Source organism: Schistocerca gregaria, chromosome 7 (assembly GCF_023897955.1).
Source record: "Schistocerca gregaria isolate iqSchGreg1 chromosome 7, iqSchGreg1.2, whole genome shotgun sequence".
Lineage (NCBI taxonomy): Eukaryota > Metazoa > Arthropoda > Insecta > Orthoptera > Acrididae > Schistocerca > Schistocerca gregaria.
This window is the reverse complement of record NC_064926.1, coordinates 253,934,848-253,947,364: the sequence shown is the minus strand read 5'-3', so window position 1 is coordinate 253,947,364 and position 12,517 is coordinate 253,934,848. Positions and strand designations below refer to the sequence as shown.

At 43.7% G+C, this 12,517-nt stretch overlaps 1 protein-coding gene across 1 annotated transcript in view; it reads left to right on the top strand.

The window, feature by feature from the left end:
- Positions 1-12,517, top strand: part of LOC126282012 (myrosinase 1-like) — a 108,071-nt gene that overhangs the window by 67,155 nt on the left and 28,399 nt on the right. Inside the window, exon 7 of the mRNA XM_049981403.1 lies at positions 10,943-11,090. Coding sequence (XP_049837360.1) covers positions 10,943-11,090 — 148 coding nt within the window. The remainder of the gene's footprint in view (positions 1-10,942; positions 11,091-12,517) is intronic.

Here is a 12,517-nt window from a genome sequence, read left to right as displayed (position 1 = left end):
TGTCAGACATCTCGTCCAGTCACACCATCCAGTCTCTGGCAATTTTTTTTCAGAAGAAGAGCTTCTAAGGACCTAGGTAACACTATAGGCCACAGTTTAAAAAATGGGTCAAATGGCTCTAAGCACTATGGGACTTAACATCTAAGGTCATCAGTCCCCTAGACTTAGAATTACTTAAACCTATGTAACCTAAGGACATCACACACATCCATGCCCGAGGCAGGATTCGAACCTGAGATCGTAGCAGGAGCGCTGTTCCGGACTGAAGCACCTAGAACCGCTCGGCTACAACGGTCGGCGCCACAGTTCACTACAGCTGAATTTACTTCATTTGGCCTAAAGAATGGCATCGCAATAACACGTACGTAAGTTTACATCTGACCGCCGTTGATCACCACCGTTACAATCTTCAAAATCATTTCTTGTTCTCATGGGCGCTAACAGTGGTTCCCTGTAACAGTAATTAAACTCCTATAGTGGGTAAAGTCCGAAGTCATCCTGACGAACGGCATCGTCTCCTGAAAACATATAAAGCAAATGCAGCCCCAATGGAGTAAAAAATCCCTCACATGAAGATTTACCTACTGTTCCGTTTCCAGAGATGGATACCCAGGAGGGGCCACAACGAATCCAACAAGGTCGTCTCAACTAAAATCGTCAAATAGTTCCGTGGACCAGCCTGAATCTACAGAACCAAAGCTGATGTAAGTTGTTGTAATTCCATATCCCTCCCTACCCCATCTTCGTCCCTTCCGAGCAGGAGGCGGAGGGATGGATGTTACGTCCCAATGTTACGTGTGCAAAATTGTCCCAGCATCAGCTGTTGGCCTCCTGACAGAGGACGCTTGTCGCAGGAACCCAGTTTTTTTTGACAAAACACGTTACCAAAAACAGATCCGAAGATATCTTACTGCTGAATAGTCTACAGGCTGGCGCATAGCCATCCACTGGTAGCTGACTCCGAGGTAGGGCTCCATTTCAAACATCTAGCCCACGCAGACACCACCATATCCGTTGCCGAACAGCCACTGTCGCTGTAGACAACACCCCGGGTCACCACGACGCCACTGACGGATCTGTTTTCACTTGACGGTTTTGTATTATTAATCGTCGGAGTAGATGAAGAGTGTGTCATGGTTTCGTTAATAAATGTTTTGAACAATCTTTGACATTATTTGTGTCACCTACGGCTAATTCCTCAGAAAAATTTACGAAATGGCTGGGTTTGTAAAATGTTCACATGCAGTCGTGGTTAAATTATATCGTGCGTGCAAAAACGACTCAGTCCGCCGAGGCGTTTCAGTGGTGCACCACTGGTCATAGATGCCAGGGGTTAACGACTTCTCGGGTTATGTGAACAGGCAAGCAGACTGCAACTGTTGAGCAACTGACCGTCCACATCAACCAAGGGGCTACAAACGGTTTCTCTTGAAGGACTGTTCAGAGAATATTGCTACATCTTGGTTTCCGCAGTAGGCGCCTGGGTCGGGCTGGGTTGTGCGTCAGCGACGATGACTGGAAGTAGCACGCCAGTATCGTAACTGGAAATCCATTGAGCGACGACTGGTGGCCCTTCCAGAAGACAGATTGCCATTGGCGTGTACGGCGAGAACGCCTCAAAACAAACACCCTGCAACAATCCAGGTCGTATGAGGAACCGTTGTGGCCTAGGGAGTGTTTCGCGCATTCCCTGTATGATCTCTTCATTCTGGAGGCCACAATGGATTAACTTGTCAATTGCATGTACAGCATCATAGTGCATTGTCACACAGTTTGCGGTGCATGTGCATGGTTTGGAAAGCACCAGGATAAGTTAACCGCATTTCGCTGGCCAGCAATCTCCGCAGATGTAAATCCAGTCGAGAATCTTTTGGGCCACATCGATCGGCTTGTTCTCGCCGTGGATCTTCAGCCGAGAAACCTTAGTGCAGGTGACCACGGCATTGGAGTTGGCTTGGCTACCTTCCTGAGTGGCACTGTTCGTTTTCCTCCACCTAGCGAAACAGTCCGCACAGCAAAACATGGCTATTCAGGCTTTTGACTGGTAGTCACGTTAATGTGACTGGACACTGCAGTTGATTCACATACGTCTGGCATTGTTTCAATAACAAAAACCGCAATTCAGGTTTCGGCTCTAAGCGCACAAGCGTTGCTGCTTCTAACCGGTCAAAAACTGAGTAAGCAGACAGGTCGAACTCTGACGGCATTATCGGATATTCTAAAGTGCTCACGTCAGGCGATCATTGTCGATGACTGCAACTGCACCTGCTTTGAACTTTCATGTTATGCCTTCAAGCAGATGGTTGCTGGATTAGTTGCATAGTCTGGCGACGGCGTCACTAAGTCATCCATTGCTTGGGTAGTGTTCCGCGGCTACTAATTGAAAGTTTCAAGTAGTGCAAACTATCAGTACACAGCTTCATGTCAGCAGATATCTCTGGCCTATCCACTACCAAGGGAGAGGTGACTATGAGAAAATAACCAACGAAAGGATAACGTTCTGCGAGTTGGGGCGTGGAATGTCTCGAGCTGGAACGTGGTACGGAGGCTAGAAAATCTGAAAAGGGAAATGCAAAGGCTCAGTCTCTACTGTGGTCACTACAGTCAGTGCTCAGTGAACCATGAGGTGACGTAAAGGTGGACATCACTGGAGAGTGGATGCTGTAAACGAACGATTTTGAGTGATGAATCACGCTGCGCCGTGTGGCGGTCCAACTGACGCTTTTCGGTTTGGCGAATGCCTGTTGAACATTAGCTACCTATTATATGTGGTACCAACAGCGAAGTACAAAGGAGGTTGTGGAACAATGGGGGGGGGGGGGGGGGTGGAGGGGAGGGAGATGTTTCACGTAGTTAGGGTGAGGTTTACGTATTTCATTTAAGACAACGCCAAGTGCAGTGGGATATGAACACATTTTGCAACATTTTATGATAACGAAACAGTTCAGTAACTATGTTGGTTTGTAGTAACAAACCATGCACGCTGTCCTAAAGTAACATCCATAAGGCAATAGTTTGAGGATATGAACATTAATGAAATGGACTGGTTTGCGCAGAGTCCCGACCTGAAGCGAACGTAACTCTTTTCAAATGTATTTGAATAATGGTAACACCGAAGCAGCTGCAGTATTTTAATCTGCGTTGTTTATTCTTTTTGACACAAGCTGTTTCAACATCAAGCGGTGTCATCTTCAGGCCCAAGCGTAACTTGCCGTACGAAACCGTTTTCATTTTCAGTGAACAGAATAGTATGCGTGGGCCAATATAAATTGGATTCCGTTCCTGCAATGACAAAAACAAGCCCAGCATGGTCAGACGATAGCGCTGGCGCCAAGTGGTGTGGCTATAACATCATCGTAGATGAATCATATTGAGGACGAGACATTCAGTCCCCGTGCCGGAGAAACGGGTTATGGACTTCTCAAACGCTACGCGAAAAAGGCGCGCCCGCAAACAGCGGCATAGCTCAAGCGCGAACAGAGTAGTTGCATCCACTTTAAGTGTCAGGACTCAAGTTTCCCGTCTGTATTGATGCGGATTTGTTCGTGTGTGGCCGATGAAGCCTTAGTATCGCCAGTGCTGGCTCCCGTCCATTGGTAAGTTGAAATTTCGTGTCTCAATTAATCAGGTCGTTACGTATACGTATTTCGACTATTTCTTTGACGATTGAGTCGTAGTACATGTAGGCGGACGAGAGGATCGTTGTCTCTTCGTAGGTCGCGCTATGTCCCGCGCCTGTACAGTGTTCAGAAATCTGTTGTGACGTATGTGTTCAGTGCATCAGTCTTTTAACTTTGTGAAACGTCTGGCCAATGTGTATCACACCTTTATCTTGGTCTCTTTAGACATAGGTTGTGTTTAACAGTAACCAGCATCATTTGCAGTCGCACTGGAAGGCGGAAGACACGTTTTATTTTATATTTGTTGGCGATCTTAAAGGACACGACGTCAACTTAGGGTAGAAAAATCATCCTCTTGAGCTGTAGCGCATGCATGTTAAAATGCATTTCGAATCTCTGTATCAAAGTAGCCGTTCTGTACAAACACAGAGCGAAGATGACAAGCTCTGCTGTTGAGCTATACACCACTTCGTTGAAATGGAGATGGCAGCTCGTAGCTCGTAGAAACAGGTCAGTGTGAGTGTGTTTAAGGAACACACTGTGGCCAAACGAAACATCTTTTCTGCGGACGGAGACCTCTAAAAAAGGAATATCTCCAGTTTTCTCTACTTCTTTTGTGCAGCAAATGTTCGCAAGGAGAAACTGAAGGTGTTCCAGAAATTAATCAGCGTAGTTGGTTCACGTGACCACACTACAAAGCTTGCGACCGAACCCTCACAATTTTTTACTATTAGTTCAATCCGCGCTCTTTAATTAGCGACAAATAGCGTGAAAATCGCATTAAAATATTGTCCCAACAGCACTACAATGTCTGTTGACTGTCGACCGAGACGTCTTATATTTTGTTACAGTTGATATGGTTTCGCTGACCACCTCGGCTTGGAGCTGCTGTGTTTTCGTGACCCCAAAGTGCGATGGCGAACGACTTTGGCCTCGCCAGCACTGTGTCCCTGACACTGTTGCGCCAGATCCCACTGCAAGCAAGAATTTCGCTTTCCTTAAGCGGCTCTCCGTCGCTGTTCATACACAGTACAGAACGAGATCCAGTTTAACGCATGTCGAATCAGCCTTGTGTGCCCTACTTGGACTGTTAAAAGTTTAGTAAATGCGACCAACTACTTATTGCAAAGCGACAGAGATTCGATCCTCAATGCACCCAATATGGGGTACAAAGCGCTGTCTTAATGGTAACACTGCCTACCTTCGATATCGTGATTATATCAGTCTGTCCATAGTCGAAGATTCCATCTCAAGAAAGAATTGTTTGTGATTCACCTTGTATTAGCCTTCTGCAATAAACGGTATTACTAAGTCTTCCCCTGTTTCCTTATGATCGTCAGCCTCTGATGCTTTAATTTCGAATTGAATTCTGGATGGTTGCTGGATTGTAACTCCTGTTGATGTTAATTACTTTTTGAATACTGAACCAAGCATTCTGATTCATTTATATGCTATGAAGCAGCCACCTTTGATTTTACATGTCACTTTATGGAAATGAATTTTCTTTAGTACGAACTTAGCTTTCAGTAAAATTTTAAAGTAATGGAGCAAAATATCTACGTCAGAAACAATTCGATCACGAAGCGACAAATTCACTCAGATAAAATTCCCGCTATGAGAATGATCAAAATTACTTCAGCAGCCTTAATTTAGCTGTTGCTAGCTCTTTTATATTACGAATCACTATGATTTAGAAAAAAACGAGCACTTCTGAAGGTGTCTTAGGAGCGTGAAATGAACATTCTCTTTAAGAATGTTTTACACGTAATAAACACGTAATAGAAACCCTATACAGCCCTAATCACTAAGAAACTTAACTACAGATTCTTGCCTTGTCGTATTGTGGGAATCTTTGTTACGTGTGTCGTTTAGACAAGCGGTGGACAAACCAAGATTGTGCTGCCTCTTTTCGAGTCTGATATACTAATTGGTTGTTGGCCAATATGACGCCACTTAGAGCCTTTGTTATTTCGGCGGCCGCACATCCAGAACTTTGCAACATCCCTAGCATGGAAATATTGGCATCTGCGCTTTACAAATTTCAGAGCAACTTAATTGGGTGCTAATTAATGCTACACTATTTTACAATCTTAAAACTCACTTTTTACCACAAAATAAGTTTTTACTTCACGAGCAATAGACAACTGGTGGCCCAGTTCAAATCCGTGTTGTGTCCTCCTAGCCCTTGGACATGAAACCAGTGCGCGTCCCAGATTCCGCATTTGCTTTACCTTGAGTAATTGGTTCTGTTTTCACCTCCAGTAACTGTTGTGTGACCACTTCCGTTTTATTTTGACTCGACGTGAAATGTCATCTTCCTCTGATTCAACTGACCTACCTACGTCACTGTTTTCCGGTGCTAACGCCATCTGTATGTCAGCGTCAAAACCTTCAGCATTTACTCTACATCATTCCCTATTGCTGGGTCAGTACTACTTTCCATATTGAAATACATAACTACCTCTTTGTCAACATACAAATTTCAGTTTTGCCACTCTCTTTCCTGTCTTTCTATTACATAAATACAGTCCAATAAAATTTTTCCTAACATTTTGGAATGTCATCCACTCTTATTATTCCCGCTTGTTTCTTGTACATGTTGGACACTACTGACCATTAAAATTGCTACATCAATAAGAAATGTAGTTGATAAACGGGTATTCGTGGGACAAATTTATTAATCTAGGACTGACATGTGATTACATTTTCACGCAATTTGGGTGCATAGATCCTGAGAAATCAGTACCCAGAACAACCACCTCTGGCCGTAATAACGGCCTTCATACGCCTGCGCATTGAGTCAAACAGAGCTTGGATGGCGTGTACAGGTACAGCTGCCAATGCAGCTTGAACACAATACCACAGTATATCAAGAGTAGTGACTGGCGTATTGTGACGAGCCAGTTGCTCGGCCACCATGGACCAGACGTTTTCAGTTGGTCAGAGATCTGTAGAATGTGCTGGCTAGGGCAACAGTCGAACATTTTCTGTATCCAGAAAGGCCAGTACAGGACCTGCAACATGTGGTCGTGCATTATCCTGCTGAAAAGTAGGGTTTCGCAGGGATCGAATGAAGGGTAGAGCCACGGGTCGTAACACATCTGAAATCTAACGTCTATTGTTCAAAGTACCGTCAATGCGAACAAGAGGTGACCGAGACGTGTAACCAATGGCACCCCATACCATCACGCCCGGTGATCCGCCAGTATGGCGATGAAGAATACACGCTTCCAATGCGGTCACCGCGATGTCACCAAACACGGATGTGTCCATCATGATGCTGTAAACAGAACCTGGATTCATCCGAAAAAAATGACGTTTTGCCATTCATGCACCCAGGTTCGTCGTTGAGTACACCATCGCAGGCGCTCCTGTCTGTGATACAGCGTCAAGGGTAACCGCAGCCATGGTCTCCGAGCTGATAGTCCATGCTGCTGCAAACGTCGTCGAACCGTTCGTGCAGATGGTTGTTGTCTTGCAAACGTCCCCATCTGTTGACTCAGGGATTGAGACGTGGCTGCACGATCCGTTACAGCCATGCGGATAAGATGCCTGTAATCTCGACTGCTAGTGATATGAGGCCGTTGGGATCCACAATGGCGTTCCGTATTACCCTCCTGAACCAACCGATCCCATATTCCGCTAACAGTCATTGGATCTCTACCAACGCGAGCAGCAATGTCTCGACACGATAAACCGCAATCTCGATAGACTACAATCCGACCTTTATCAAAGTCGGAAACGTGATGGTACGAATTTCTCCTCCTTACAAGAGGCATCACAACAACGTTTCACCAGGCAACCCCGGTCAACTGCTGTTTGTGTATGAGAAATCGCTTGGAAACCTTTCTCATGTCAGCACGTTGTAGGTGTCGCCACCTGCGCCAACTTTGTGTGATTGCTCTGAAAAGGTAATCATTTGCATATCACAGCATCTTCATCCTGTCGGTTAAATTTCGCATTTGTAGCACGTCATCTTCGTGGTGTAGCAATTTTAATGGCCAGTAGTGTATATCACCCGTCTCTCCCTATAGCTTACCCTTATTTTTCTCAGACATCTTGCAGCATTTATCATAAAAAAGTAAAACAATCACATTGCATAACGAATCTCTATCCACAGTAGAGCGGGAATTTGAAAAAGGACCATATAAACTTGAAAATTCGTACGAACTAGTGCATACAATTCACCGTATTTTGCTGACTATAAGACGCCCTTTTTCCTTAAAAAAAAACTGTCTCAAATATTCAGATACGTCTTATAAACGAAATTAATATAAAAATGACCAATGTTTTATTTAAAATTCTCTCCTATCTTACAAAAGAACGTATATTCGATGTCGCGGGAAACCTACATATAACTGTCAGCATTTGATTCAACTGCCAGCAGCAGTGCACCGATGCGACGATCATGAGCTGCTGTGATTCTCCAGCTTGCTAACACAGTCTTCCTCCAGCCTCCCACCACAAACCCGGAAAACTGTCTATCCTATGATGCGTCATTGCAGTCTGTGATGCCGGTGAACTTGAATGGAAAGTGATTTGTGTTATGGGTAACGGTAAAACATTTTTATTAGTAACTAGTTTCGTAGCGGAGGTGTTCATATGATGCAGGCTATAAATTGAAAGTAACAGCATATGCAGAAGAACATGGAAACAGAGCGGCTGTGCGGTATTTACGCCCTGCACCAAGAGAAAAAAAAACATTTACGATTGGCGGGCTAGTAAAGAAGAACAGAAGAAAGTGAGGCAGACTAAATGTGCAAATAGAGGACTGAATGCAAACTGGCCAAAACTAGAAGATGGCGTATTGTAATGGATTCAACGACACCGTGAAAATGGCACTGGAATTAGTACAAAAGTGATTCAAATACACGTTCGTAAGCTAGCGCTACAGTGGGAACAGACTTCAAAGATGCAGTTTGTTGGTGCTACATGTTTATGAGGTATCATGGACTCAGCATGCAAACTCAACCCAAAATCTCTCAGAAAATGCCACGAGATTATGGAGAGAAAATAATATCTTTCAATCACTTTATTATTCAACATCTAAAGAGAACTGGTGTGGAATTAAGCCAATAGCGAATACTGACGAAACTCCTCTGACGTTTTTGGTGCCCCGTAACAGATCCGCTGTCAATGAAAGTGTTACAATTGTAACTATAAAAACAAGTGAACATGAAAAAATGTAATACACTGTTGCCCTGTTGTGCTGACGGTACTAAACGTAGTCCAATTATCATTTTCAAGCGCGAAACAATGCCAAAAGCGTCTGACATGCCGTCAGATGTTGTTGCTCACATACATGACAAGGGTAGGACGGACGAAAGTGGTATGAAATTATGGTTTGACAGAGTGTAGGAGAGAAGGGAAGGTGCTTTATTGAAGAAGAATTCTCTTCTTGTGCTAGATAGCCATTTGAAAAATCCTGTGAAAGAGAAATTGAGACAGGGAAGTACAGAGATTGCTGTTATTCCGGGAGGAGGTACCTCTTGATGTCTCCACAAATAAACAGTTTAAAATGTTTAAGAGAGAGGAATGGAACAAATGGATGTTGGGTGAAACCCAACATGAAGTCACGCCGAACGGAGCTATAAAACGATCTACAATCAAGCAATTGTGTCAGTGGATAAAACAGCCGGGGTCTAGCTTGAGAGAAGACATTATTGTTAAATCTTTCAAGAAGCAGGGCGTAAGTAACGCTCTCAATGGTTATGAAGAATGGTTCGAAAAGGTTCAAATGGCTCTGAGCACTATGGGACTTAAAATCTGTGGTCATCAGTCCCCTAGAACTTAGAACTACTTAAACCTAACTAACCTAAGGACATCACACACATCCATGCCCGAGGCAGGATTCGAACCTGCGACCGTAGCAGACGCGCGGTTCCGGACTCAGCGCCTAGAACCGCTAGACCACCGCGGTTATGAAGAACATCTTATGTATGAAGAGGACAGCGATGACGACTAAGAGGAAGAAGAAGAAGAGGAACAGAAGAAGAAAGTTCAGACAACTATTCTCAGAGATTTTAAAAGTCATGTCGGTTTTATAAACTAAGAATTTTTTTATTTTGGCTTTGCAATATAATAATAACAATCGTAATTTTTTTTTAAATTGCTTAAAAATTAAGGTGCCTGCTATAGTCTGTAGTATCCTGCAGCCCATAAAATACGGTACATACTTGGCCTTGGTGTCATCTTGAAGGAAAACAAATCCAGTTTTGATCCACGTGGTACGCTAGTACAGAATCGCGCAACCGGGATCGCTAACGGTAGTTACAGCAAAGATGGCTACTCTTACCAGTCACTAGTGTGCTTGCAGTGTATTTTGGTTCTAAGAGTCTATATGTGACAACTCTATATCGTCATTTTCGTACAGAGTAAGCTAAAGATCCATGCAATACGCATACTACTTATGAGTGGAGTAAGTGTTACAATGAAAGTGGATGCTTGTTAAGGCAACACTGATCCTCAGGTCGTTCCCATGCATCCGACGACATTGTAGACAGGTGAGGCCAAGCTTTATGAATAGTCGTACAAAACACACCCATGGTGCTTCTCGAGACCTGGGCGTGCCATCTACGACTGTTTGGCTTGTACTAAGAAACACTTGCGTCTCCAACATCCGGAGTTTCCTTAATGTCCGCTTTCCATGTAAGTGGAAGGGACGAGGTGCGCCAACTGCATGGCCCCCGCATTCACAGGGTCTGACACCCCTTGACTTTTTCTTCTGGCAATTCACCAACAAGACCATATTTATTCCACACCTATAGGATTCTTTACCAGTGCTCGAAGCTAGAATCTACGACACCAGGGTGGTGCAGCGGGTCTGGCAAGAAAACGACTTCAGATGGGATGAGAACAGCATAGCCAGTTGAAGTCAGGTTAAACTTGTTTAGATATTATGTAAAAGAAAAAGATGTATTTTGCTCCAAAATAAATCATTATGCATTTTAAAAGTTGTAAAGTCCTTTTTGATACATTCAGCTTATCGTCATAAGCCAATGATAAATTTACGTATGCTGTACATTAATTTCAGGATTACTTACATAAAGATCTTTGGCAAGTCTCGTAAGCTACGACGCTCTTCTAGTTTGTTCCCACATCACTACGTAAAATGTGCCGACAATTAGGATATACAACACGATCATTCATCCATAACATCTGTTCTTGGTAAACGTCGCCTGTCATACTTGCAGTCACTGAAGGGCTACAGTGTTAGTTAAAGTATATACAGAATTCTCGACCACACTAGAGACAGCTCACGCGGCGTGGTCGTAGTGAATTTAAGAAGAATTCTGTGTGTGTCTGTTCGTCCCATCCCACAGATGGGGCATTATGCGCACCCCGTCTTCAGCGAGGAGGGCGACTACCCTCCGGTGATGCGGCAGAGGGTGGACGCCAACAGCGCCGCAGAGGGGAGGCCACGCTCCAGGCTGCCTTCTTTTACCAGTGAGGAGGTCGCCTACATCAAGGGTGAGTGTCCACTTGGTAGCAGCGACCTAACTTCCTGTTCTTACAAGGCAACCACGCCTACTCGTTATTACCAATTTCGTTCAAGTTTATTGTACGAGCAGAGCTTGACTGCAAATGAAAGTGAGAGAAGTTGAAGCTCCAGATGGCCAAGCATTTAGAAAAAGCAGACCATTTACGTCTCAGCTATTTACATGCAGCGTTCGTCGCAGCGGAAAGAATGCAGAGCGGTAATCCGAGGGTCGAGGGTTCGAGTCACTATGCTGAAACTCTTTTTATTTTCCATTTTTACGTTATTTTCACTTAAGATAAATCGAATGAAAGCTTAATATACTGTAAACATTAATATTTTCATAAATAGCATGAGAAGGAAAAGAAAAAAAAATCTGTGATTGTAAATAAATTTCCGGGAAAGGGTGGTCGCATCCACGCCATTATGATGATAACAATCCAAGAAGTGATACTAATTAAAGCGAATTGGACCTCGTATTCTGTTAGTTTCATTTTGATTTTAAAGCAGCCCTCGGCAGCTAATGCAACTATATGTGAAGTCTATTTGTATTCCCAGGTAATTTGATCCAGAAGCTGCTCTTATCTCATCCAGAGTGACAAGGGAATCATTTTCCGAGTAGTCTGCATCCAAACACATGTAATTGTACATCACCGCTATCCTCGCCAAAATTTGGCAAAATGATACGTTATACGCGGTTTGCTGCCAGTTGTCCCATGAAACAATTCTTCAATATAAACCAATGATTTTTTTCTATAGGAACTTTAAAACGATCATGAACTTGTAAAAATGCGACGTTTATAAAGTGTGTTAGATCTCTTGAAAATTACTATTTTCCACGGTTTTACGATGACTATCGCCCCAGCAGATGTAAATCATCAGCTACAAAATAATGGAAGTATACAATTTTATGTACTGTAATTTCATACACGCCTTACAATCCCTTCCTGGAAATTTATTAGCAGTCCCAAAATTCTTTCGTCTTTGTTTCCATGGCTTTTATGAAAACCTTAATGAATAGGATACATTGAGCATTATTTCGGTTTATTTGAAGAGCAAGTAACGTAAAAGTCGAAAAAAAACATTTCATAAGAACTGGAGTCTACGACTCTCGGATCAACGTTCTACGTCCTTTCTACTGCTGCAACCGCTGCCGATGAACAGTACTAACATACATGGTTCTTTCCTCGGCCAATCCACGCCGAAAACACTATTTTTTCTGACCGTTAGGCATGTGGTGCTCCCATTTCTGTCGCTTTCACTTCTGACTAAGCCATGCATACGCGGTGTGGCTGTAAAATAAGGGGGCTGCTGTACAACACGTTATTGTCATCCTCAATATACACCGCTCCTCTGTCCCTACAACGCTGCGTGCGAATTTTCCACCGATGGAAACAGTGCTGGATACGACCTTGGGGAA